The sequence below is a fragment of the Mustelus asterias genome, chromosome 11 (genome assembly GCF_964213995.1).
Source record: "Mustelus asterias chromosome 11, sMusAst1.hap1.1, whole genome shotgun sequence".
Lineage (NCBI taxonomy): Eukaryota > Metazoa > Chordata > Chondrichthyes > Carcharhiniformes > Triakidae > Mustelus > Mustelus asterias.
The window spans coordinates 93,033,892-93,060,437 of record NC_135811.1 but is presented as its reverse complement, the minus strand read 5'-3'; the positions used below and the strand labels follow the sequence as shown (position 1 = coordinate 93,060,437).

Here is a 26,546-nt window from a genome sequence, read left to right as displayed (position 1 = left end):
CGTTTCGCCAGGCCCAGGAGCAGGTTCACGAGGAGGTCGCCATCCCGACCCTCCCCTCTCCGCACCGGGTGTCCGTAGATCAGGAGCGTGGGACTGAAGTGCAGACAAAACATCAACAAAACGTTCTTCAGGAAAACATAAAGGGAGTGCAGCCTAAGACACACAACAAAGACGTGCTCCACGGACTCCACAAGGCCGCAGAAAGGGCAGTCTTCGGAGCCCGTGAACCAGTGAACCCTACGGTTGTGCGGAACTGCTGCATGCATCACCCTCCACCCCAGGTCCCCGACGTAATTGGGGGAGATCCCTCCGTAGAGGGACCTCCAGCGGGGACCTCCGCCGCCCGGCGGCAACAAGGCCCGCCAAGGTGTATCCGGGCGACAGGCGAGGAGGCGGTAGTGGAAGGTGTGCAGCAGCAGCCCGCACAGGAAACGCCTCCGCGCGGTAGAAAAAGGCACGGAGGGCATTTCCGCGAGGCGGCTCAGGCTGTGGGGTACCTCACCCAGGGGAGGGGGCTGAGGCTTTGGGCCAATGTGGAATTCCGCCCGAACAGGGGAACGCTCGGGCGGGATCCCACCGCACGCCTGCGCCGTCTCAAGTTTGCGTGCAGTTTCGGGGCCGAGCACGACCGTCCTAAGGTCTAGGATGGCTTTGGCCGCGCGCCAGACGGACGTCCCCGCGCGCTCAGCCAGCACGCGGGGACTCATCCAGCCCGCCCCTCCGCCATCGAGCACGTCCCCGATTCTGGTCACCCCGGCGTCCACAGCCCTCCTCTCCGCCAGCCACCTGAAGTTATACGGCTGGAGGAGCGGATTCCTGAGCAGCGGCTCTCGCACGAGAGCCGCTACTCCTGACGGGGGAGAGCTGCGTCGCGAGGCGACCTTGTTCCAGACAGTGAGGAGGTCCTGGTAAAAGACGGGCAACTCCTGCAGGGCGGTCGGAACACGCCCCAGTTCGATATGCAGGAGCTGCACGTCATAATTGAGGCCGTGCCACTGGCGGAAGAAATACGTCGCCATGGCACACCACTGTGGAGGGGGCTCAACGTAAAGGTACCTCTGCAGGGCCTGGAGACGGAAGGTCGCTATCTGAGTGCGGAGGCACACCAGACCTTGTCCGCCCTCCTCAAGGGGGAGATACAGGACCGCAGCAGGGACCCAGTGCAGTCGATTGCCCCAGAAGAACCGCACGAGGGTTCTCTGGATATCGGTGACAAAGCCAGGGGGATGCTGCTGCCTCACAGCGCCAGGGACCCAGGTTTGATTCCTGACTTGGGTCACTCTCTCTGTGGAGTTTGCACATTCTCCCCGTGTCTGCATGGGTTTGCTCCAGTTTCCTCCCACAGTCCAAAGATGTGCTGGTTAGGTGCATTGGCCATGCTAAATTCTCCCTCAGTGTACCCTAACAGGTGCCAGAGTGTGGCAACTAGGGGATTTTCACAGTAACTTCATTGCAGTGATAATGTAAACCTACTTGTGACTAATAAATAAATTTTACTTCGCTAGTAGAGCCAACATTGCCCACAGATGTTGTCAGACCTGGTGAGATTTTCCAGCATTTTCTGTTTTTGATCTTGTCTTTTTTCAATCAGAAAGGCGCCCCAGTGTGGCAACTAGGGGATTTTCACAGTAACTTCATTGCAGCGTTAAGGTAAGCCTACTTGTGACACTAATAAATGAATTTTAAAACTTTTTAAAAACTCAGTGCTGAGTGGTCACTTACACCCAATGGGGCGAATTTCACTGTCCCACCCACCACGGGAATCGGAGCGGGCGAGGGGTGGACCATGGAAAGGTGGGCAGGATTTTCCGGTTTCGGGGCAAGAGAGGCTGTAAAATCCCGCCCATTATGTTTAATGAAAACTCATGCTCAAACTCTGAGTGGAGCCCGAAACCCACAAGTTTCTGACTTGGAGACAAGCATGCTACCAATTGAACCCCATTCCCTTTAAATTAAACTTTGAAACCAGAAATATTCCATACCCACTGCTCAATGTTCAAAATATCAGTGGCACAGGTAACTTGTGATGTGCTGGCTCACATATCTGGAATTTCTGGCAGCATTTTAATACCCTAAATATGGGTGGCACAGTGGTTAGCACTGCTGCCTCACTACCCCAGGTTCAATCCTGGCCACTGTGTGGAGTTTGCACATTCTTCCTGCGTCTGTGTGGGTTTCCTCCATGTACTCTGGTTTCCTCCCACACTCAAAAGATGTATGGTTTAGGTTGATTGGCCATGCTAAATTGACAGGGGGATCAGCAGGATAAATGCCTGGGGTTATGGAAGTGTAGGGCCAGGGTGGGATTGTGGTCAGTACAGACTTCATGGGCCGAATGGCCTCCTTCTATACTGTTGGGATTTTATGATTCTATAATACACACACCAACAGTCTCGCCTAGTAAAATATATTTTCCTCAGTAAGCTATCTGTTCTTGCAACTGATACTTTTGACTCAACAACATGACCCGCCCTTTCTGGTCACATGCTCTTCAGATCAGGCAGTCTTACTGTTTCTGACATGTTTTCCAAGGAGCTGAGTGAATCATGGTTCGGAATAACTTAAATTCTGAAGCACAAAACAAAATTGGAGGGCCACAACAAAATCTTTGGATTTTTTGAACTGCAGACATTACAGCGACCTCTTCCAAGATTGCATCGGTAGCCTTTCCGACTGCCAGATCTTCAGCATTATCTGTAACACCCAGCTTATCACCACATTAACTTACTGCATACTTCAATTTTGGACTGTAATTGAATTATTAAAAAATTGCTTGCCGTGAGCCTTATGGCTTGCAATTAATTATTCCAAAATAAGTAGCCTGCAGCCTTCGAACTATTAAGGGCTGCAATGAATTTATTCTAAAATAAATGGTCTGCTATTATGGACATCTTTTTGCGTCTAAGCAAATAAACGAAATCAACTTAATTTAGGGTGTCTGCTATTATGGATTACAATTAAAAGCATTTCTTGTTTTAAAAAAAATGTTTGATGCAAGCCTTTTTTGTGGGTTACAATTAAAACGATAGTTGTTTTTTGGGAAAAAGAGAGTTAATTCTGCTTAAGGCGGTCTTTTTCCTTTCACAGCCAGCGATTTAATTGGTTCATCTGTCCGCCTGACAAGGCAAAGACTCTGAAGAAGGACTTGAATGAGAGAGGGGGGATGTGGCAGTAAAAGGTTAAAGACACGTGTGAAGAAGTTGCGTCATCTCCCTGCTGCAACATTCCTGTAACAAGTGAAAGTAACAATTGGGTGAACAGCTGACGCGCCGCCTTTGTGCTGTTTGGAATCTTGATACATTGAGACAATGGAAGAGGAGATTCTGGCTACATTGAAGATTCTGATCATTGGGGAGAGTGGAGTGGGCAAGTCCAGGTAAAGAAAGGAGGGGGGGAAGTAACAGACAACATGTCAATTTCTGACTTCCTGAAATTAACTGGTAGTTGGGGGTTAGACCAGACTCGACCTGGCAAAAGGCTGGAAGACATCAATCCACCTATGTGTTGACTGGGCCAGAGGGTGTTTAAATGCAGTCAACACATAGGTGCCTTTATAAGCTAAATGGACCAGCAGATGACAGAGAGGTGTAACTGCTTGCGATCTGATCGCTGCAAATTCTTTCTTTTTTGTTTCGGTCTCGAGTAATGGCTGCCTGTTTTTGACTCAGGTTTGTTCTGAGAATGAAATGGGTTTGCCCAGTTTTAAAAAAAAAACTCTTGCGTATGTCGAATTCATTTAGAGCCGAATGTGTTTTAATTTACCCCTTTTTTTACATGAGCGCCAGAGGAGTGAGAGGCATTGCAGAGGAGGGGGGAGGTGTTCAAAACTGATGTTCCCAGATCAAGGAAAAGGGTGGGATTTCCAGATCTCCAAACCCCCGGTTGTCAAGGAGCATATACAGTTACAGGGAAGGATGAGGCTTTCAGACACTGACAACTTGATACTGCCGAAAGCTGAGAGAACCATTGACAGTGTAAGAGTAAAATTAAAGGAAATTGCGAAAGCAAAGATATGGGATGCAGAAATTTAGAAATATAGAAAAATAAGAGCGAAGTGATGCATTTTGGTAGAAATAATGTAGGGAGGAGCTATACGATAAATGGCAGAACCATAAAGGGTGTAGATACGCAGAGGGACCTGGGTGTGCAAGTCCACAGATCCTTGAAGGTGACGTCACAGGTGGAGAAGGTGGTGAAGAAGGCATATGGCATGCTTGCCTTTATAGGACGGGGCATAGAGTATAAAAGTTGGGGTCTGATGTTGCAGATGTATAGAACGTTGGTTCGGCCGCATTTGGAATACTGCGTCCAGTTCTGGTCGCCACACTACCAGAAGGACGTGGAGGCTTTGGAGAGAGTACAGAGGAGGTTTACCAGGATGTTGCCTGGTATGGAGGGGCTTAGTTATGAGGAGAGATTGGGTAAACTGGGGTTGTTCTCCCTGGAAAGACGGAGGATGAGGGGAGACTTAATAGAGGTGTATAAAATTATGAAAGGCATAGATAGGGTGAACGGTGGGAAGCTTTTCCCCAGGTCGGTGGTGACGTTCACGAGGGGTCATAGGTTCAAGGTGAAGGGGGGGAAGTTTAACACAGATATCAGAAGAACATATTTTACACAGAGGGTGGTGGGGGCCTGGAATGCGCTGCCAGGCAAGGTGGTGGAGGCGGACACACTGGGAACGTTTAAGACTTATCTAGATAGCCATATGAACGGAGTGGGAATGGAGGGATACAAAAGAATGGTCTAGTTTGGACCAGGGAGCGGCACGGGCTTGGAGGGCCGAAGGGCCTGTTCCTGTGCTGTATTGTTCTTTGTTCTTTGTTCTTAGTAGGCCATTCAGCCCATCGAGCCTGCTCTGACATTCAATGCAATCCTGGCTGATCCACTATCTCAATAGTATACTCCTGCTCTTCCCCCCCATTCCCCTTGATGCTGAAATATTGTCAGGAAAATCCAAAAAATGTGTTATAAATATAAAAACAGTAAAATCTAATGGAGACCAAAAGGCCTTCTGTGAATGGAGGGGTAAGACTTGGGCCTATGTCAACTGTGATTAAATGCATTCTTGGAGGATTCATCATCACAAGGCTGGCTCCAGCCGTTAGTTTTAAAATTCTATTTATTATTGTCACAGCTAGGTTTACATTAACAACGCACTGAAGTTATTGTGAAAATCCCCTAGTCGCCACACTCCCGTGCCTGTTCGGGTACACTGAGGGAGAATTTAGCATGGCCAGTGCACCTAACCAGCATGTCTTTCGGACTGTGGGAGGAAACCGGAGCACCCGGAGGAAACCCATGCAGACACCGGGAGAACATGCAGACTCCACACAGACAGTGACCCAGAGCGGGAATCGAACCCGGGTACCCGGTGGTGTCAACTGATCCATCTTCCTGATGCACTTCCTTCCCACGTGAATGGGAAAGTAAAAAGACTGATTACCCAGTTGGATGATGCTTGACTGCTGACCAAACAGTCTTTTTTTTTAAAAAACTCGTTTTCAATATTTTTATATTTTATATTTTTTTATATAAATGTTCAAAGGAAATGACTAAAAAAACTACCCTTTTTTTTAATGCCCCCATGATTTCTCGATTGCACAGTGTAGTGTTCTGGAGATTAATCTTCGATTCTTGGAGACTTGAGGCAAATCCTGGAGGGTTGGCAACCCAAATGGGAGTGTCTCTTAATAGATGCTTGGCGTCCCTCTTCTTAAAAGAGGATTGAGGTAAAGAGGGGGAATGATGTAAAGATTGTAGTTGAACAGGAGTGTGAAATATAGGATTAGATAAACATTGTGAGAGAGGAAGTAATAAGGAGTATTGATGAGGGTAATATGTCTGATGCAGTCTGCATGGATTTTAGCAAAACTTTATATAAAACCCCACATGGCAGATTGGTCAGGAAAGTAAAAGCCATGGCATCTAAGGGCAAGTTGGATCCAATGTTAGTTCAATGACAGGAGACAAAGTCTTGAAGGCTGATCTTTGTGACTGCAGGATTTCCTGCTGGGTTTGGCAAGGCTAGTATTAGAAGGACAAGGGGCAGCAGATACATGGCAACACCACCACCTGCAAGTTCCCCTCCAAGCCACTCACCATCCTGACTTGGAAATATATCGCCGTTCCTTCGCAGTCGCTGGGTCAGTATCCTGAAATTCCCTCCCTGATGGCATTGTGGGTCAACCCACGGCATGTGGACTGCAGCGATGCAAGAAGTCAGCTCATCAGCACCTTCTCAAGGGTAACTAGAGATAGGCAATAAATGCTGGCCTAGCCAGTGACACCCATGATCCACGAATGAATAAAAGAGCGAGGATTAGGTATCTTGATTTTTGTGGTATTGATCAGTGTTTTAGACTTGAGTGTAGAGGACATGATGTGATACAAAAAATGGTTGTGTTGTTGATAATGAGGAAGAAAGCTGTAGACTATAGGTCAATTTTGATTGACTGATCAGGTGGGCAGAAAAGTGTCTCCATCTGTAGGAATATGAGGTAATGCATTTGGGGAGAGCACACAAGGCGAGGGAATAGACAATAAATGGTAGAATACTAAGAAGTGTAGAGAAACGGAAGGAAGTGCATGTTCACAATCCCTGAAGGTGGAGGGTTAGGTACAGAGGATGCTTTTCCTTATTAGGCAAGGCTCGGAATCTTAAGAGCAGGGAGGCTATGCTTGAAATGTATAAAACACTGATTCAGCTCTGGCTAGAGTATGGCGTGCACTTCTGGTCACCACATGCGCTAGAAAGAGAGCAGAGGAGATTTACAAGGGACTGATGAATTTTAATAAAGAGGAAAGGGAGAATGGGTAGGAACTGTTTTCTTGGAACAGAGGAGACTGAATGAAGTCTTAATTGAGGTGGATACAATTATGAGGGGCTATGATTAAGAGAGGATAGGAAGGACCTAGTTTCATTTGAGAGGGCAATTGTCAGGGAGCATTGATTCTAAAGTGTTAGAAGGGAATTGAGGAGAACTTGGACAACTTAAGAACATATAGATTCCGGCTAACTTAGTTTCAAGGTCCCTGGAACACGGTCCATCATTTTGAAATTGCTCAAGTTCAAAATCACTTTTTTTAAGACCATAAGATATAGGCGCAGAATTAGGCCATTCAGCCCATCGATTCCGCTCCACCATTCGATCATGGCTGATAAGTTTCTCAACCCCATTCTCCTGCCTTTTACTTGTAACCTTTGATCCCCTTACCAATCTATCTCTGCCATAAATACATTCAATGACTTGGCCTCCACAGCCATCTGTGGCAATGGATTCCACAGATTCACCACCCTGTGGCTGAAGAAATTCCTCCTCATCTCAGTTCTAAAGGATCGTCCCTTTACTGTGAGGCTGTGCCCTCGGATCCACTCTCTCTTTCCCACGCATTGACCATAACAGATAATTTCTCATTATTGATTAGGAGTAGGAAATGATGATTGGAGTTAGGATGTATCTACCCAAGACAGCAGTAAATATCAAAACCTCCATCCAGGGATTTGTGGGAGAGGAGTGTGGTAGGGAGTGTGGCATGTAGCAAGATTACAGTGCACACCACAAAATTGTTTATGACCAGAAATGGCACTTTGTAATTCACCCATCCATTATTGTCATAGACGTAATTATCCAGACACCTTCTTAATCCTATCTCAAGTGGACAATTTTCCTAAAGCCCCTAAAATGTCAGATACAACAACTAGTCAAAAGTACTGATGGAATGTTAGCCTTTGTAATTAGAGTGTATAATGGAAGGGGCAGGAAGCTTTGTCACAGCTGGACAAAGCCCTGTTTAGACCACATCTGGAATACTGATGGAGTGTCATCCAGACTCAAAATGTTGGCTCTATTCTCTCTCTCTCTCCACAGATGCTGTTAGACCTGCTGAAATTTTCCAGCATTTTCTGGGGTTTTTTGTTTCGGATTCCAGCATCTGCAGTAATTTGCTTTTGGCTAGAATAGTGTGTACATGATGTGGAGATGCCGGCGTTGGACTGGGGTAAACACAGTAAGAAGTTTAACAACACCAGGTTAAAGTCCAACAGGTTTATTTGGTAGCAAAAGCCACACAAGCTTTCGGAGCTCCAAGCCCCTTCACCTGAAGAAGGGGCTTGGAGCTCCGAAAGCTTGTGTGGCTTTTGCTACCAAATAAACCTGTTGGACTTTAACCTGGTGTTGTTAAACTTCTTATAGTGTGTACAGCCATGGGTACCACACTTCAGTATTATAGAGGCCTCAGAAAGAATGCAATGCAGATTCACTAGAGGTGGCACAGTGGTTAGCACTGCTGACTCAAAGCGGCAGGGACCTGGGTTCAATTCTGGCCTCGGGTGTCTTTGCACATTCTCCCCCGTGTCTGCGTGGGTTTCCTCCGGGTGCTCAGGTTTCCTCTTACAGTCCAAAGATGTGCAGGTTAGGTTGATTGGCCATGCTAAATTGCCCCTTAGTATCGGAGGGATTAGCAGGGTAAATATGTGGGGTCTGGGGGGGATTGTGATCGGTGCTGACTCGATGGGCCGAATGGCCTCCTTCTGTACTGGAGGGATTCTATTATTTTATGATTCAATTGTTGCCGCAAGTTAGATTATGCGGAGAAATTATTGCATTTCCTTCAAGGTTAAGGATAATTTGATTGTTTTTGGGAATTGTTGGAGGAGTTGATGGGTTCGAACCATTACGAATTTTTATTGCTAATGGGCAGTCTAAGACAAGTGGACGCAAACTCAAAATGAGAGCCAGGCCATCGAGGAGAGGAGTTAGGAAGTATTCCTTCACACAGTGGGCGAGAAAGCAAACTCCCACAGGAAGCAGCCGGTTCTTAATTACTAATGTTGAATTCAAAATTAGGGATGGAATTTTCCGGTCATTCTCAGTGGTGGATCTTCTCATCCTGCTGATAGCAAACTCCCCCACCGCAGGTTTCCCAGTGGCAAGGGGGGTGCATAGAACTGGAAACCCCGTTGTCAAAAGTGGGATCAGAGGATCCCACTGTTGGCAGGTGGTGGGTAGCTTTCACCATCATGAAACACACTGTGGGACCCATGGAAAATCCTGCCCTAGATTTTTGCTTGTGAATAACATAATGAGTTTTTTTTAATTTATTAGTGTCACAAGTAGGCTTACATTAACACTGCAGTGAAGTTACTTTGAAAATCCTCTAGTTGCCACACTCCGGCGCCTGTTCGGGTACAGTGAGGGAGAATTTAGCACGGCCAATGCACCTAACCAGCACTTTCGGACTGTGGGAGGAAACCGGAGCACCCGGAGGAAACCCACGCAGACACGGGGAGAACGTGCAGACTCCGCACAGACAGTGACCCAAGCCGTGAATGGGACCCGTGTCCCTCAAGCTGTGAGGTAGCAGTGCTGACCACTGCACTACCACGCCGCCAAAGCTGGAGAATGGAGTTGTGATACAGATCAACTGCGTTCTCACTGAATGGTGGAAAAGGATTGTTGGTTTCAGTGGCCTACTCCTGTTCCTATGTTCTCACTTTTCTTCATAGCAACCCCACAACACTAACATCTTCTTAAACCTAAGCCACATTTTTCTCCACTGCTTTTATATCTTGCTTCATTTAGACTTCGACTTGGGCAGCACGATGGCTCAGTGGTTAGCACTGTGGCCTCACAGCTCCAGGGACCTGGGTTCAATTCTGGCCCCAGGTCATTGCCTGAGTGGAGTTTGCACATTCTCCCCGTATCTGTGTGGGTTTCCTCCGGGTGCCGGATCCGGTTTCCTCCTACAGTCCAGAGATGTGCAAGTTAGGTGGATTGGCCATGCTAAATTGCCCCTTAGTGTCCCAAAATGTGCAGGTTAGGTGGAGTAGCCATGGGAAATATATTTATGTTTAGTTACAGGAACCGGGCAGGGAAGAGGGCCTGGATAAGATACTGGGTCAGAGAGTTGGTGCAGACTCTTCTGCATTGTAGGGATTCTGTGATTAGAAAGCAATGTTCCATAATACTAGCTTCTGCTCACTAGTTAAGGATCAGTCTTGAAATTAATCATGCATCAATAATCTAATTTCATGGAAGAAAATTCATTAGAGGAGACTTTTAATACTTGTAGATCAAGGGGATATTGCAGCATAATTATCAAAGAGCAAGGAAAATTCTCCCCATTTCTCACTTCCTTCTCCCCCCGCCCCCCCCCCAATGTATTTTGCAGGGTGTTGGCACGGATTGTTCCGATTGGTTCTGGATAATGCCGCTAAATGGATAATGCCGATAAAATAAGGTCAATTTTCCAGCCTTGCGTCTTTTCTTTCCTGTTCTAAGAGTTTGTGTACAAACAGTTCCAGATGTGAGCCTTGCACATATTGCAGCGTCATTCCGAATTCTTTCCCGATGACAACTTACATACGCATCCTGAGCATTGGCTAGTGTGTTGGGAGAGGATCTGTGTCTGCCTTCCTTTCATAGGGCAAGGTTTGGTGCGAACTAGTTTGTTATCCAAGACAGTAATCCAGTGAATCTAATCCCATTTGGGACAGAAGGGAAGCAGTTTTAATTTTATTTTAATGCAACAGATTTCATACTGCTGAGACAATGAACTTGGGTCCGTCTCCTCAAAGAATCCAGTGTAGCATTGACATTGCCCAGTTGCTTACATTACCCAAGTGACAGGAAAGGCCTAGAAGCATTTGTTTAGGTTCTAACATTGTCTCCACATGAAGTTAATTTTAACATTTTTTGTTGAGCTGCTAATGTAACGTTCTCAAGTTGCCACTTACACATTGTTTCGGCACTGTTTGTATCTAAACTGGGACAGGATGTGTTGTCCCAGATTTAACTTTGGTCGGAATATAACTGACAAACTACATTTTTAGCTCCAAGTCTACATTCAATGCACAGTGCATTGGTGAATACCTGCATTTACTCCATGTTAAACATTCTGGTTAGAGGTTGAATCTGGCTAACTTGGATCTTGAGCGAATTTATCTTTTTCATCCACATCGAAAGAAGAATTGAACAAACTCCGATGACATGCATTGGATGTAGAAGAGAACTTGTCTCAGGCAATTGATCCTTGTAAATGCCCAGAGCATGAACGGCTTGGATCATAGAATCCCTACGGTGCAGAAGGAGGCCATTCGGCCTATCGAGACTGCACCACGCCAGCAACCCCATGCCTTCACCCTGCCAATTCCTCTGACACCAAGGGGCAATTTAGCATAGCCAGTCAACCTAATTTGCAGATCTTTGGAGTGTGGGAGGAAACCGCAGCACCCGGAGGAAACCCACACAGACATGGGGAGAAGGTGCAGACTCCGCATTGACAGTTACCCAAGGCCGGAATTGAACCCGGGTCCCGAGCACTGTGAGGCAGCAGTGCGAACCACTGTGTCACCGTGACGCCCATAAATAATCTATACTTGGGAGGCTCGCAACTTCCATTCCAAAAGAGAAAACACTGGAAAATCTCAGCAGGTCTGGCAGCATCTGTAAGGAGAGAAAAGAGCTGACATTTCGATTCCAGATGACCCTTTGTCAAAGCTGAAGTTCGCAACTTCCATTGATCTATTGGTTATTTGTTCAATAGCACTAACCATATTTGTGATATATTTTCCAAGGAGATATCTGATGGTAGCATGGTAGCACCCTCAGCTCTTGAATTAGAGAGTATGGCTTCAAGTTCCGTTCTAAAGAGTTGAGTGCCTATTTCAGTTGACATTGTGCTTTACTGAGGGAGTGCTTCACTGTTGGTGGAATCTTTTGAATGGGATATTAAACTGAGGTCTTGTCTGCCATCTTAAGAGCAAATGAAACATCTTGTGACTCGCTCGCTTCAGAAAGTTCTCCAATGTCCTAACCAATAATTAATGCTCAACTAATTATCAGATAATTGATCACTTTGATGTACACAAATTGATTATCATGTCTCTCCATGTAATGAGTGACTTCGTTTCAATAATTGGCCATGCTAAATTGCTCCTTAGTTTCCAAAGATGTGTAGGTTAGATGGATTAGCCATGGGAAATGTGTGGGATTACGGGGATAGGGTGGGGGAGAGGGCCTGAGTAAGATACTCTTGATGTGGAGATGCCGGCGTTGGACTGGGGTGAAGACAGTAAGAAGTCTCACAACACCAGGTTAAAGTCCAACAGGTTTATTTGGTAGCAAATACCATAAGCTTTGGTATTTGCTTATGGTATTTGCTACCAAATAAACCTGTTGGACTTTAACCTGGTGTTGTGAGACTTCTTATTAAGATACTCTTGTCAGAGAGTCGGTGTAGATTCAATGGGCCAAATGGCCTCTTCTGCACTGTAGGGATTCTATGAACAGCATTTTGTTGGCTGTAGAACTTATCTTTTACAAAGGAAGGGAGTTCCAGGTGATACTTTTTTAAATGTGCAATCACCTCCCCCCCTCCCCACCCCCAATACTAAGGCAATAAGCAGTTGCGTCTTGCCAATTCAGTTTGATGCCAGTCGAGTGGCAATAGGATAGTCGGGTGAAGGGAAAACAGCCAGGTACATCCAGGGAATGGTCCATGCAGAAAATGGTGATGCTGTGATGCACCAACGCTGTTGAACAGCCCATACCTTCTAGGATTTCATGGAAGGATCACAAAGTCGAGTGTTTGAGTGGCTATGGGACTGTACAGCGAGAATTAGTGCCTTCACAAGGAGATCCTTGAATGGTGTTATTAAAATGGGATAGGGGGATGCTGGTTTTCATTTAGCCTGTTGCATTTTGATAAGATACTCAAGTTCACCTTTGTGCAAATAATTTTTCAAACCTTCATTTGTCGGGAGCTCCTGGTTAATAACATATTCCTAGGGGCTCCCTGGCCTTCCCACTTGAGTTCTGAAAGACAGTTAGAAGCATAGAATCTCTGCAGTGCAAAAGAAGGCCATTTGGCCCATCGGATCTCCACCAACTCTCCGACAGAGCATCTTACCCAGGCCCACTCCCTGCAACCTCACACATTTACCCCTCCAATCCCCCCAACCGACCATTAAGGGAGAATTTAGCATGGCCAATCCACCTAACCTGTACGTCTTTGGACCATGGGAGGAAACTGAAGTACCCCGAGGAAACCCACGCAGATACGGGGAGAACGTGCAAACTCCACACAAACCGTGATCCAAGACCGGAATTGAACCCCGGTCCCTGGCACTGTAATGCAGCAGTGCTAACCACTGTGCCACCATTGCCTTCTCTGGTAGATTGTACAATGATTCCAGAAATTATATTTTATATTATCGCAACTGCGAAACATAGGAACCTAACAATGGACAAGCCAAAACTAGGACGTTAGAGCATTCCCAAGGATTCCAGTTAGAACTACATCAGGTCCAATGTTCCCAGTCTGTAAGCTGCATCTTGATCAATATATAGGACAGGTTGTGGCTTTAATGAGAACAAAGAAGATTATAACAGAGGAACAGGCCCTTCGGCCCTCAAAGCCTTCACTGACCATGCTGCCCGTCTAAACTAAAACCCGCTACCCTTCCGGGGACCATATCCCTCTATCCCCATCCAATTCATCTGTTTGTCCAGACGCCCCTTAAAAGTCACAGATCTGCAAAACATTGTGAAGCTGAAGGAAACCTCACTTGTGTTTTGTTCATTAGTATCAGAGGCATTTAAGACCATAAGATATAGGAGCAGAATTAGGCCATTTGGCCCATCGAGTCTGCTCCGTCATTCACTCCAGGCCATTGTTAATTATTGACAAGCTCGCCTGACTTACATGCCATCCCTGCACCCTCCGGTTCCATTAGTGATTCAAGTTTCTGCTGTGGACAACTCTGTACGTTATTGCTTCAGTCGGTACAGTGATCCGAATCAGTCAAAGCAGGTCTTAGAACTGATGCAGTGTGTAACAGATTAAGCTCCGTCACTACCTCTGATAATGTGGGCAGTGGTGGTCTCTAAGCCTTGATGTTCTGGACTTGAACTTGAGTAATTGGGATGTATCCCTACAGCGACAGAATGTCCTCTTCGTATTGAGTGTAGATGCAGCTTAAAACCATCGAAAAGTTACAGCACAGAAGGAGGCCATTTGGCCCATCTTGTCCATGCCAGCGTGAGGACACCAAAGTAAAAAGAAAAGTTTATTTATTAGTCACAAGTAAGCTTACATCAACAATGAAGTTACTGTGAAAATCCCCTAGTTGCCACACGCTGGTTCGGGTACACTGGGGGAGAATTTAGCATGGCCAATGCATCTAACCAGCACGTCTTTCGGACTGAGAAAAAACTGGTACATCCGGAGGAAACCCACGCAGACACGGGGAGAACGTACAGACTCTGCACAGACAGTGACCCAAGCCGGGAATCGAACCTGGGTCCCTGGCGCTGTGAGGCAGCAGTGCTAACCACGGTGCCACCAAGCCACCCCATGACACCAGGTGCCCTTTCTAATCCCACCTTCCTGCACCCAGCCCATAGCCCAGTAGCTTGCACTGATTTTTAAAATCCCAAAATTGGTGCTTTAGGTCTTCCAGCTGGCAAACACAAAATGCAGCAATACACTTTTCATAAATACTAATTAAAAAACTTTTTTTGTTTTTTAGCCTTCTACTGAGGTTCACAGATGGCACGTTTGACTCTGAAATTGGTTCAACTATTGGTGAGATTTAATTTTTGTTATTATACCATAACACCTCCGAGGGTGTATGAAAACCAACGTTGTTGCTGTGTGTAGATGGATAATTGATTTTAATGCAATCTTTCCTTTTAGGTGTTGACTTTAAAGTGAAAACCATGAAATCTGATGGAAACAATGTCAAGCTTGCAATCTGGGTAAGTCAGTTGTGTGATTCTTAAAGTGGTCTGTTTTGTCACATTTACGCTGTCTGTATAACGTGAGGTCAGCTCTCTTGTTATCGATGTTGTAACCATTGTCCACACAAGATGTGTGCAACACACGGGGTTGGCAATTTGAATGAATAATGTAACACTAGCTTTCCAAATTCTTCTCTTTCCAACTCTTCTGAGCATTGTAACTGTTGGGTCATTGTTTTCAGGTTATTTTCGGATAATTGAATGGGGGAGATTGAAGGACCTCCTTTGTGAATTAAAATGTGAATTTGCCTTTGGTTCACTTTTGTGTCTGTGAGTAAATCACTCCACAAAGTGAGTCTTGCCCAGAATCTCTCCAGCCACTGTAGCTCACAGTGGGTGAGTTACACCAGACTCTGTCTCTATCTTACTGAAGAAAATGTGTAATGGTGAAATCAAATGGGAGAGATGCGGTTATATCTCCCATTTATGTTTTACTAAACTGGCAATTTACTAAAATCTTAAAACTATGCACCTTAAAGCCCCTTCGCTTTCCCTCCATCTTTTAAGCATTGAACTTCCAGGTTTATCTCCTTAAGCATCATTTCCTGATCTCTTTTTCTCTTTCTTCTCCACGCTTTCCAATTTCACTGAGGCTGTTCTGAACACTTAGTGAAAAGGCCATCGGCATCTTAAAACTTGTGTGACTTCTGGCCAAAATATTTAAAGGGCTCTAACTTTCAGGCTCCACAGCGTTGTACTTGGTACCCCAAAGATGGACTGGGGAATCTCTCTGGAAAGTTCCCATGTAAGGGTTTACCCGGCAATTGTCCAGAAGCGCTAACTTTCCCTGGACAATTGCGCTGGGCTGGGAACCATCCGACAAAGCCATTTTTGAATCGCAAACTTCAGATGGTTCTGCCAGTTTTACCCTCATAGTTACTCTGAAAGAGTTAGACTGAAGAAAAGCACTTCTAACTTCAGAGTAATTGGCACAGTGATTAACACTGCTGCCTCACAGCTCCAGGGATCTGGATTCAATTCCAGACTTGGGTGACGTGGAGTCTGCACGTTCTGCCCGAGTCTGTGTGGGTTTCTTCCAGCTGCTCCGATTTCCTCCCACACTCCAAAGATGTGTAAGTTATGTGGATTGGCCATGCTAAATTGCCCCTTAGTGATCCAAGATGTCTGGTTTAGATGGATTAGCCATGGTAAATGTGTGGGGTTGTGGGGATAAGGTGGGGGAGAAGGCCTGGGTGAGATACTCTGTCAGAGAATTGGTGCAGACTTGATGGGCTGAATGGCCTCTTCTGCACTGTAAGGATTCTATGATTTTAAAGATACAGACTGAGCCCCGCATGGGACACCCCCTGCACTCCCACCCCCTTGTCCGAATCTCCACTCCGCTCATGTCCAAACCGGAATCCCCACATCCCAGTCACTTCCTTAGAAACATACCTTCTCCCTTTCAATGGGACCTTTAAACTCACCTGCTTTACGGCAGCTAGTGCTGTGAAAAGGGGGCGAGTCCTCCTTCGCTCCGCTTCTTTTGCCCTTTGCCACTAGAGACTGGGTTGTGCCCCACTGCATGAGTCAGGATGATTGTCCAAGGCGGGCGCTTTACAAGTTAAATCATAGAATCATAGAAACCCTACAGTGCAGAAGGAGGCCATTCGGCCCATCGAGTCTGCACCGACCACAATCCCACCCAGGCCCCACCCGCTAATCCCTTTTTTTTTTGCATGTATGTAAGTTGCTACAGAGTGGCAGTCTGATTGCCACTGTGAGAAAGTTGCCATGCATTTAGCTTAAAAAATTTGGGTGTGCTGAAAATCCCATTCAGCAGCTTAAATTCTGAAATCCGTGTCTCGGTGCTGTAAGTGAAGAGCTTTAAAGCAGGTCGTCTTGATTAGTCAGTCCACCCTTGAATGGCATGTGTGAGCTTGATTTATTATTTGCGCACGCTAACATAATCCTGCCACACCTTTGCTTTCTTTCAATCATTGTACAATGGGATTGGCAATGTCTTCAGCTTTGATAATCAGATATTGTATTGCTTTGACAGGATACGGCTGGGCAGGAGCGATTCCGGACATTGACACCAAGTTATTACAGAGGTGCTCAGGGTGTTATTTTGGGTAAGGAAGTTGCTGTTATCCATTTGCCATTGGAAGTTCCATGTCATCAAAAATTCCGTCTTGCTAGGGAAGATTGTTTGGCCCGATTAAAGTTTATTTATTAGTCACAGGTAAGGCTTACATTAACGCTGCAATGAAGTTACTGTGAAATTCCCCGATCATTCCCGCTGTGCTTCTTGATGCTGAATCTACGGAAAGTGGTCTGAATCCCAGACTGCTTTGCAAGTAACCCCACCTTGAGTAGTTTTGATTTGATTTATTATTGTCACATGTATTAGTATACAGTAAAAAATATTGTTTCTTGTGCGCTAAACAGACAAAACATACCGTACATAGGGAAGGAAAGGGAGTGTGCAGAATGTAGTGTTATAGTCATAGCTAGGGTGTAGAGAAAGATCAACTTAATGTTGGGTAAATCCATTCAAAAGTCTGACGGCAGCAGGGAAGAAGCTGTATTTGAGTCGGTTGTTACGTGTCCTCAGACTTTTGTATCTTTTTCCCAATGGAAGAAGGTGGAAGAGAGAATGTCCAGGGTGCTTGGGGTCCTTAAATATGCTGGCTGTTTTTCCAAGGCAGCAGGAAGTGTAGACATTGTCAACGGATGGGAGGCTGGTTTGAGTGATGGACTGGGCTTCGTTCATGACCCTTTGTAGTTTATTGCGGTCTTGGACAGAGCAGGAACCATACCAAGTTTCGTGCCGTGGGCTCATATTTGCCATATTCTGTGTGGTTGGTGCAATTTTGTGATTTTAGTTTAAGGGGAAGACTCCTAGAACATAGAACAGTACAGCACAGAACAGGCCCTTCGGCCCACGATGTTGTGCCGAGCTTTGTCTGAAACCAAGATCAAGCTATCCCACTCCCTATCATCCTGGTGTGCTCCATGTGCCTATCCAATAACCACTTAAATGTTCCTAAAGTGTTTGACTCCACTATCACTGCAGGCAGTCCTGTGCAGTGTACTTAATAGATGAACATCATCTAGCAGTAACTCATAGTGTACATTTTGGAGCAATCTGGAAATTAAAAGCTGTAACTCGGTGTTCCTGACTTCTTGCTTCAAATGCCGGGATTCCTCGTAGTCAATAGCAATCTGTAACCTAGCCCAGTGCAATGAAACTGACAACTGAAATGTCCCTGTTACTGCGTTTATATTGATGCTGGTAGCCAAACCGACACTGTTTGCAGCATAGCATAGAATGTACAGCACAGAAACAGGCCACTCGGCCCAAATAGTCAATGACAGCATTTATGCTCCACTTCAGTCTCCTTCCTTCCTTCCCCATCCTTAACTTTAATTCTATTAGCATGCTCTTCTAGTCCTTTATTCCTCAAATGCTTATCTAGTGTCAAGGTCAAGATGTGAAAGAAAAAAATCTATATATTATTCATCAGCTGGACTACTTTATGAAGTTATTTTTTGTGCTTTTCAAAATGGACAATTGCTGAGCTGACGGGATATCTCCAGCCGGTCACTTCTGGCATCCAGCAGCTTCCAAGTTAACAAAGGCAAAGACTTCAAACGTCGAGAATGTAACACCCCTAGCCCAGCATAAACATTCCAACCCAGCCAACACAATGGCCCCACAGATGATGGGCCTGCTCCAGCCATCTTTGAACAAAGGCAAGAGTTTGCAGGTCTGCATCTCCCATGATAGTGCTGACGATGGGCGAAGCATTAACTGTTCTGTTCTAACGCAATGGTTTCAACAAGAGAGCCTCGTTTAAAGAATCGGTCTTCCAGAACAAAAGGAATCCTGAGTCCAATTAAAGACCCCAGGATTCCAGCCATGGGAATATACCTCCCTTGTCCCACATTGAGGAGTGATGGTGGGAGATGTGTCACGCACGCGCGCACACACCCCAACAAGCTGCACCAGTACTTACGATGTGGAGATGCCAGGTTTGGACTGGGGTAAGCACAGTAAGAAGTCTCTCAACACCAGGTTAACGTCCAACAGGTTTCTTTTGGTAGCACGAGCTTTTGGAGCGCTGCCCCTTCTTCAGGTGAGTTTGACCTCGAGCAGAACTCCAGGCAACAGTAGGTGCTGTCTGCCATCAAGCTGGTGGCAGCAGAAAGAACTTGGACCCTCATCAAACCTGCCAGCTGCTGGAAACCGGAGTGCACAGAGGAAACCCGCGCAGACACAGGGAGAACGTGCAAACTCCACACAGACAGCGACCCAAGCCGGAAATCGAGGCAGCAGTGCTAACCACTGTGCCACCATGCCACCCTATCAACTCAGTCCAAAAAGATCAGCTCCTTACCTTGAGACTGTGCCCCTATATTTACTTGTGTAAAATTTGAGATTATTGTAAAATTTTAGATGGTGAAAAGTAAAATTTATTTTTTGCATTCCCCTTCACGCTAATCGAGCAATGCAAATTTGCGGACGTACTTGCATAATTTCTGAGCATTGTTTTGAAAGTAGCCAGTAATTATGTTAGCTCAGTAATTTTAAAGCGAAGCTTTTCAGGCATTGCAGTGATGTATTTGGCTTATAGTCACTTTTTTCTGCTCCTTCTGAAGGTTTAGTTTTGAATTCTGTTACAGTGTACGATGTCACGAGGAGAGAAACCTTCGGGAAGCTCGACAATTGGCTGAACGAATTGGAAACCTTCAGCACAAAGCATGGAATTGTAAAGATGCTGGTTGGAAACAAGATTGATAAGGTATGTTTTTAAACTTTTTACAGTTTATTTACTAGTGTCACAAGTAGGCTTACATTAACACGGCAATGAAGTTACTGTTGCTAGTTGCCACACTCCAGCGCCTGTTCGGGTACACTGAGGGGGAATTTAGCACGGCCAATGCACCTAACCAGCACGTCTTTCAGACTGTGGGAGATAACCGAAGCACCCAGAGGAAACCCACGCAGACACAGGGGGAAATGTGCAGACTCCGCACAAACAGTGACCCAAGCTGGGAATCGAACCAGGGAAGGTCCCTGGTGCTGTGAGACAGTAGTGCTAACCACTGTGCTACCGGAGCACCCGGAATTTCGCATGGCCAGCGGCACGGTAGCATAGTGGTTAGCACTGCGGAGTCTGCACATTCTCCGTCTGTATGGGTTTCCTCTGGGTGCTCCGGTTTCCTCCCACAGTCCAATCTGCAACACCAGCATCAACAAACCGCTGGACTGCAGAGCATTAATGTCATTTTTTTTTTTGTGTATCATTAGTTTTTAATCATGTGTTGCATTATTTGGCAAAAACCTGATTTTTAAATTTCGATGATGTTTTGTGAGCTTCAGCTTTAAGAACACGTTGGGGGGTGAGGGGGTGGGGGAGGACTGACCTCTTGTCGTCGTCATCATCAAAACTGAAGAAACAGTGAAGAAATTTAAAGACAAAATACTGCGGATGCTGGAGTCTGAAACAAAAACAAAAAACGCTGGAAAATCTCAGCAGGTTTGACAGCATCTGTGGAGAGAGAATAGAGCCAACGTTTCGATTCTGGATGACCCTCCCTCAGAGGCAGTGGTTTTCAAAATGGGAATTTGCAATCCTCGGGTGGGTTGTGGGATGTTTAAAAAATTGGGTCACCAAAACTGATTTTTGCAAAGATTCCCTGGTGGGTAAATAAGATATCTATTCTCTCTGCAGTAACACAGTATGGCCACACGAGGCAACAAACAGGTCAGTGCGCCCTGGATGTGCAGTTGGCACTGATATTCTCCCTCTCTTTCTATGCTACACATGTAATGCCAGGCAGCATGTAATCCATGCATCGTTTTCTCATCCAAAAGAGAGGGCCAGGGGCACCAATAGCTGATAAACTTACCAGCAAGGATCTCCAATCTGAACCTGCCAAAGAGAACTTCAGCTGGTCTGCCAAGTCCACAACAGGACAGAGCAGCACTCGTGCTAGTTATAAACAGAGTGCCAGGATGTCGATTGGGTGGCACAGTGGTTAGCACTGCTGCCTCACAGCGCCAGAGACCCAGTTTTAATTCCGGCCTTGGGTGACTGTCTGTGTGGTGTTTGCACGTACTCCCCATGTCTGTGTGGGTTTCCTTGGGGTGCTCCTGTTGTGCTGGTCAGGTTGACTGGCCATGCTAAATTGCTCCTTAGCGTCAGGTGGACTAGCAGGGTAAATAAATACGTGGGGTCACAGGGGTAGGGCCTGGGTGGGATTGTTGTCAGTGCAGGCTCGATGGGCTGAATGGCCTCCTTGAGAACTGTAGGGATTCTATAATCCTCTGGTGAACAGCCTGCAAATGATTAAGTTGTGCGGGTAAACTATTTGGTTAAAGTGGATCGTCTGAGAAGTTTGAAAACCCCTGTTTTAAAGAATTATTGTAAGAAAGAAATGTAAATTGCCTTTTGGAGGCTATCAGCTCCTATCCAGTAGGACAAGGATAGCAGATACTGAGGACCACCACCACCTGCAAGTTCCCCTCCCAAGTCGCACACCATCCTGACTTGGAAATATATTGCCGTTCCTTCACAGTCGATGGGTCAAAATCTGGAACTCCCTCCCTTAGAACACTGTAGGGAGGGAGTTCCAGGACTGCAGTGGTTCTAGAATTCAGCTCTCCACCTCCTCCGTGGGGGCAATTGGCGATGGGCAATAAATGCTGGCCGAGGAAAGCAGAAGCCCGCATCCCATGAATGATTTTTTTTTAATGAAAAGCTTGATTGTTTTGTTTCTTGCATAGCAAATTTGTGGATATAATTGGGATCGAAGATTAAAGAAGTGACATAATGAGCAGCGTAGGATGACTATAGGATGGCATTATTGAAGCTTTGAAAGAAATAGAATTGAGGTTTTCTTTAAAAAAAGGTCAGCTTTCTCGTTTAGAGAGCTGGCATTTATATCTAAAATTTTAAACAAGGCTAATTTGCAGATAATTTTGACAATGGATGGCTGAAGGGATTGGAGAAAGTCCGCTAAACTTTCATTTACTATCCTAATAACTCTAATGGATGATTACCTTCGTGGATTTACAGAAGTAAATCTATAGGGCGGTACGGTAGCACAGTGGTTAGCACTGCTGCTTCACAGCTCCAGGGTCCCGGGTTCGATTCCCGGCTCGGGTCACTATCTGTGTAGAGTTTGCACATTCTCCTCGTGTCTGCGTGGGTTTCCTCCGGGTGCTCCGGTTTCCTCCCACAGTCCAAAAATGTGCGGGTTAGGTTGATTGGCCAGGTTAAAAAAAAAAAATTGCCCCTTAGAGTCCTGGGATGAGTAGGTTAGCGGGATTAGCGGGTAAAATATGTGGGGGTAGGGCCTGGGTGGGATTGTGGTCAGTGCAGACTCGATGGGCCGAATGGCCTCCTTCTGCACTGTAGGGTTTCTATGATTTCTATAAAGTAAAGATGGTTAGAAAGTTCTGTTAGTGCAATGGGAGCATTGTCAAAAAGAACAGCAGAAATAAACTTAGTTTTAATTATGATCTTGCAGCTGATCTGTTGAAATAAAAAACAGAAAATGCTGGAAAATCTCAGCAGGTCTGACAGCATCTGTGAAGAAAGGATCGAGCCAACGTTTCGAGTCAGGATGGCCCTTTGTCAGAGATCCCAGCATCCGCACAGTATTTTACTTTTATCTGATGAAATAAGAGTTGGGTATGAGATCTTCCATGCTGGCCAGAATGACATTGGTTACTTTAGTACGGTCAGAAAATAATAACAGCAAAAGAACGTGTGTCCTTGTTCTCCCATTGTACCTTTTCATTTATAAGTCTTGATGCTCTGCAATATTTGTAATGAATCCCCGTGTTAAATGTAGTGTAACCATATTGCCATGTGATAAATGTATGGTACATCGATAGCTCTGAAAGTGACCAAAAAAAACTTTTTTTTTTAAAGAAAAACCGTGAAATCGACCGCAATGAAGGACTGAGATTTGCCAGAAAACACTCAATGCTGTTTATTGGTAAGTCATTTTTATGCTTTTATTTTTTTCCCCTATCCCCATTGCAGTTTTATATTTGCTGCCAATTTACTTTTTCCAACTGTCCTCATGACATTGAGTCCCTGGAAATAAGTTGATTTATAAGTGACACAAGTAGGCTTACACTGCAAGTTACTGTGAAAGTCCCCTACTCGCCACACTCCGGCGCCTGTTCGGGTACACTGAGGGAGAATTTAGCATGGCCAATGCACCTAACCAGCACGTCTTTCAGACTGTGGGAGGAAACTGGAGCACCCGGAGGAAACCCACGCAGACAGGGAGAGAATGTGCAAACTCCACAGTGACAGTCATCCAAGCCGGGAATCGAACCCAGCTCCGTGGTGCTGTGAAGCAGCAGTGCTAACCACTGCTACCGTGCTGCCCCGGTGTCACTTTCCACAAGAGTCCGGGCACCCTCTGGTCTGATCTTCAGATGTAAAGTCCAGGTGAAGACTATTGCACTATTTGAAGGTGGAAGAAGGAAGAGGCCCAAGAGGAAGGCCATTGTTGGCATTAAAGTTAAACTGAATCCTGTATTTGTCTGGCGTTAACATCATTTTCCTGGGTTGTACGCAAGCACAGTCTGTCTTAATAAGGAAGAATAGATGGATCAAGCTAGCTGCAAAGTTGTCCTGGGGCTAGATTTTACAGGACATCGTATTCCCTGTGCCCTCTGACCTGAAGTTTGCTTGAAGCCCTTCCACCAAAAAGCTATCCGCCCTCTTGGCAAGAGGGGCTATGGCATTTATGGGACTGGGGTGCAACTGCCGGTAGTGGGAGGGGGCATGCAGTGTGAAACATAGATGCTACTGGAGGCTGGCTGCCCTCCTACCCCTATACCCCCTCCGCCGGACCCCACGCCCGCCTCCACAGCTCAATGTTCCAGCCACTCAGATGTCAGTGGGCCCAGCTCCTCTTGCCTAATGCTTCACTCTGGTCCACCTGGCACCCAACAAGGTTAATCTGTTATTTGTTCTACCTCCTTCCCAAGTTCGAGCATGAGAATGGGGCAGCACGGTGGCACAGTGGTTAGCACTGCTGCCTCACAGCAAGAGGGACCCGGGTTCGATTCCTGGCTTGGGTCATTGTTTGTGTGGAGTCTGCACATTCTTCCTGTGTCTGCGTGGGTTTCCTCCGGGTGCTCCACTTTCCTCCCACAGTCAAAAGAGGTGCTGGTTAAGTACATTTGACCATGCTAAATTCTCCCTCTGTGGACCCGAACAGGTGCCGGAGCGTGGCGACTAGGGGATTTTCACAGTAATTTCATTGCAGTGTTGATGAAGGCCTACTTGTGACACTAATAAATAAACTTTTAAGAATGGCGAGGAGGCAAAACTAGTTGCGATAATGGTGACTCTTGGGCAATTGTGAGCTCCTGGACATTAGTTGTTTCACCTTAAGGAACCTATTTTTTCTGAATTAAGACCTACAGGCCTTTTCCTACATTTCCATTGCTAGGGAACAGATGAACAGTATGCCTTGCAGACTGCTTAGAAAAGACTCGATGTTTGGGTGCATGTAATAAAAACACTCTTTCTTAGTAGATTTGTTTTTCGATTGTGAGATCCCTCATTTGTGTTTTCTTTCTCCCTCAGAGGCCAGTGCTAAAACCTGCGATGGAGTGGAGTGTGCATTTGAAGAGGTGGTGGAAAAAATTCTCCAAACGCCAGGGCTATGGGAGGCCGAGGGACAGAATAAAGCTCTGAAATTAACTGACGCCACGTCCAGTCAGGGTGGAGGATGTAGCACCTACTGCTCCCTATTGTAAAGCAACTTGAGACTGACTTCTTAATGCTGTTACTGTGTCAACAGTAATACCACTTGGCCTACAAGGACAGGAAGCAACTGCCGGCTAGAATCTCGGACAGCTAAAGTGACGTGAGATAAGAGCTCTTTGCCTTAACAAAGCCTCGTGCGTACATTTTTCATTAAAACTGTAATCTCCTTCTGATAGACCAGTGCATTATCCCACTTTAATTTTGTTTCCGCACCTTGAAATCCAGTGTGTGATTTTAATTAATCTGTGGAAGGTTCCGATATAGAATTCATATTGGTCTGCAAGCATTGCTGTGGAACAACACTAAATTGTGGGGACCAACATTATAAGTAGTTCATTGTTGCTTCTGAAATTTATTATATTTTTAAAATCAAACTTCGGTTGGGACCAGACACATAATCTTGTTAAGCTTCATCTGCTGCCTTTTATTCCTGATTTCAGGTGACCTCTGAATCTGGGATCTCTTAACTTCTCTTGTCTTTTCTCTTTAACGTGATGTGGAAGTATAAATTAGGGCTCTGATGGGTTGGGAATGCCCAAGTTGGTTGAGCCATGGTTTGAATCCAATCTTGGGACCTTTTTCATTGTATTCTTCTGTATACAAAGGTACCTCCAATCTATTGTAACACTCTAATGCAAAAACTTAATTCTGTGCCATAACTTGTTAATTGTATCTTGTGCAATGATGTATTGCCAGGACTAACATAGTTATCATCGTCTGTCTATAAACGTTACTCTTAAAGGGCTATGTTGAAGACTTGACTTGTTGTGAATATGGTGTGTTGTGTATGATGATACTGATCTTGCATTGGTTTGTATGCAGTATTAAGTTGATTTTAATCTAAATTGCCTCCCTGGACAGAGTGGATGAAGGAGTGCTACAATCATCTGTTGCAGCATGCTCTCCCACTTCGACAAAATGGCAGCTCTACCATGGGTGACCCAATATGCAGAGCGCTTAAGTATGATCGAGTCCTTTCATCACTTAGTTTATTTGTGTTTTAAACTGTCTGCACAATTTCCAGTGTAACCTATTTATTAATGTCTTTCCAAATGTTACGCAAATGGATGATCGATTGAGTTCAGATTTACGTGGGGTAACAGTATTTGCAGTCTATTTTCTAGTATGGGAAATAATCTGTTGTCAGACAGTTCTCTAAAGGTTCCATATGGACTTGTATGAATCAGATTTAATAAACAGTCACTTCGAAAAAACTTCAATTTTTTGAATGCGGTCTCCTGTGGTTTTTATTCGAGGTGCCTTTTGTTAGAAAGTTGGGTTTCTGGATTACAAATGCATTAATTAATGCAACTGCATAGATGGTCATCAGTGAAGCAATCCTTTCCAGGGCAAATGTGCCAAGCTCTCTGGCGCTAATCAAGCAAAGAAGGCTTTGTTGCTTTGGGAATTTACGCAGGATGAAAGATGACCACATCCTTGGGGAAATGCTGTACAAGGAGGTAGCCCATGCTCCAAGAACGGCAGGGCACCCAAAGCTCCGTGATGTGAAAACCCTCGACCTTACTCACAGGGAAACGCGAGATGACCAAATGACAACACCAGATGTGGGCAGCAATTTGTCATGAAGTAGGCCATTTTCCAAAGTCATATTTTTATTATCTCATCAATGTTCACCTCATTAAACATATTCATTTATTGGACTGATTGGCACCATTCATAACGTGCCCACAATGCAGAGGGGAACACCCGAATGGACATTCGTTTAAATCCCCCTCTGCGCAGCTGAGAGACCTTTAATTTCAAAGCCGACAAAAGATCCTTATTCTGCCCAGCAACAGCACGAAGCTGCATTTTAAACCGGCCCTTGGCCAGAAGATCGGGATATCTGCGAGTCAAGATCTGGCAGTGGGATATATGGCATAACTGTACTCTAAATAAAATATTATGGGAATAACATGGCCAAGGCAGGCAAAGAAACTTGATAAACCAGGATAAAAAGAATAAAAGATTAGATTAAATCCCCCTACAC

At 45.4% G+C, this 26,546-nt stretch overlaps 1 protein-coding gene across 2 annotated transcripts; it reads left to right on the top strand.

Annotated features, from left to right (window-relative positions):
- Nucleotides 1-3,114: 3,114 nt before the first annotated feature.
- On the top strand, nucleotides 3,115-25,783 carry LOC144500669 (ras-related protein Rab-18-like). 2 transcript variants are annotated; one of them, XM_078223969.1, is made up of 7 exons: nucleotides 3,115-3,376; nucleotides 14,534-14,589; nucleotides 14,701-14,762; nucleotides 16,807-16,879; nucleotides 19,434-19,552; nucleotides 22,694-22,760; nucleotides 24,374-25,783. In XM_078223969.1, the coding sequence occupies exons 1-7, from the start codon at nucleotides 3,309-3,311 to the stop codon at nucleotides 24,544-24,546; spliced, it is 618 nt and encodes a 205-aa protein (XP_078080095.1). In that variant the 5' UTR covers nucleotides 3,115-3,308; the 3' UTR covers nucleotides 24,547-25,783. The 2 variants fall into 2 exon arrangements, with proteins under 2 accessions (XP_078080095.1, XP_078080096.1); XM_078223970.1 differs by lacking the exon at nucleotides 3,115-3,376 and adding an exon at nucleotides 3,458-3,585.
- Nucleotides 25,784-26,546: the final 763 nt, after the last annotated feature.

Excerpts from the sequence above, each read along its gene's own strand:
- LOC144500669 (XM_078223969.1), top strand. The coding sequence starts at position 3,309 with ATGGAAGAGGAGATTCTGGCTACATTGAAGATTCTGATCATTGGGGAG. Across the intron at positions 3,377-14,533 it reads AGTGGAGTGGGCAAGTCCAG|CCTTCTACTGAGGTTCACAG; the intron begins GTAAAGAAAGGA and ends TTTGTTTTTTAG. Across the intron at positions 14,590-14,700 it reads TGAAATTGGTTCAACTATTG|GTGTTGACTTTAAAGTGAAA; the intron begins GTGAGATTTAAT and ends CTTTCCTTTTAG.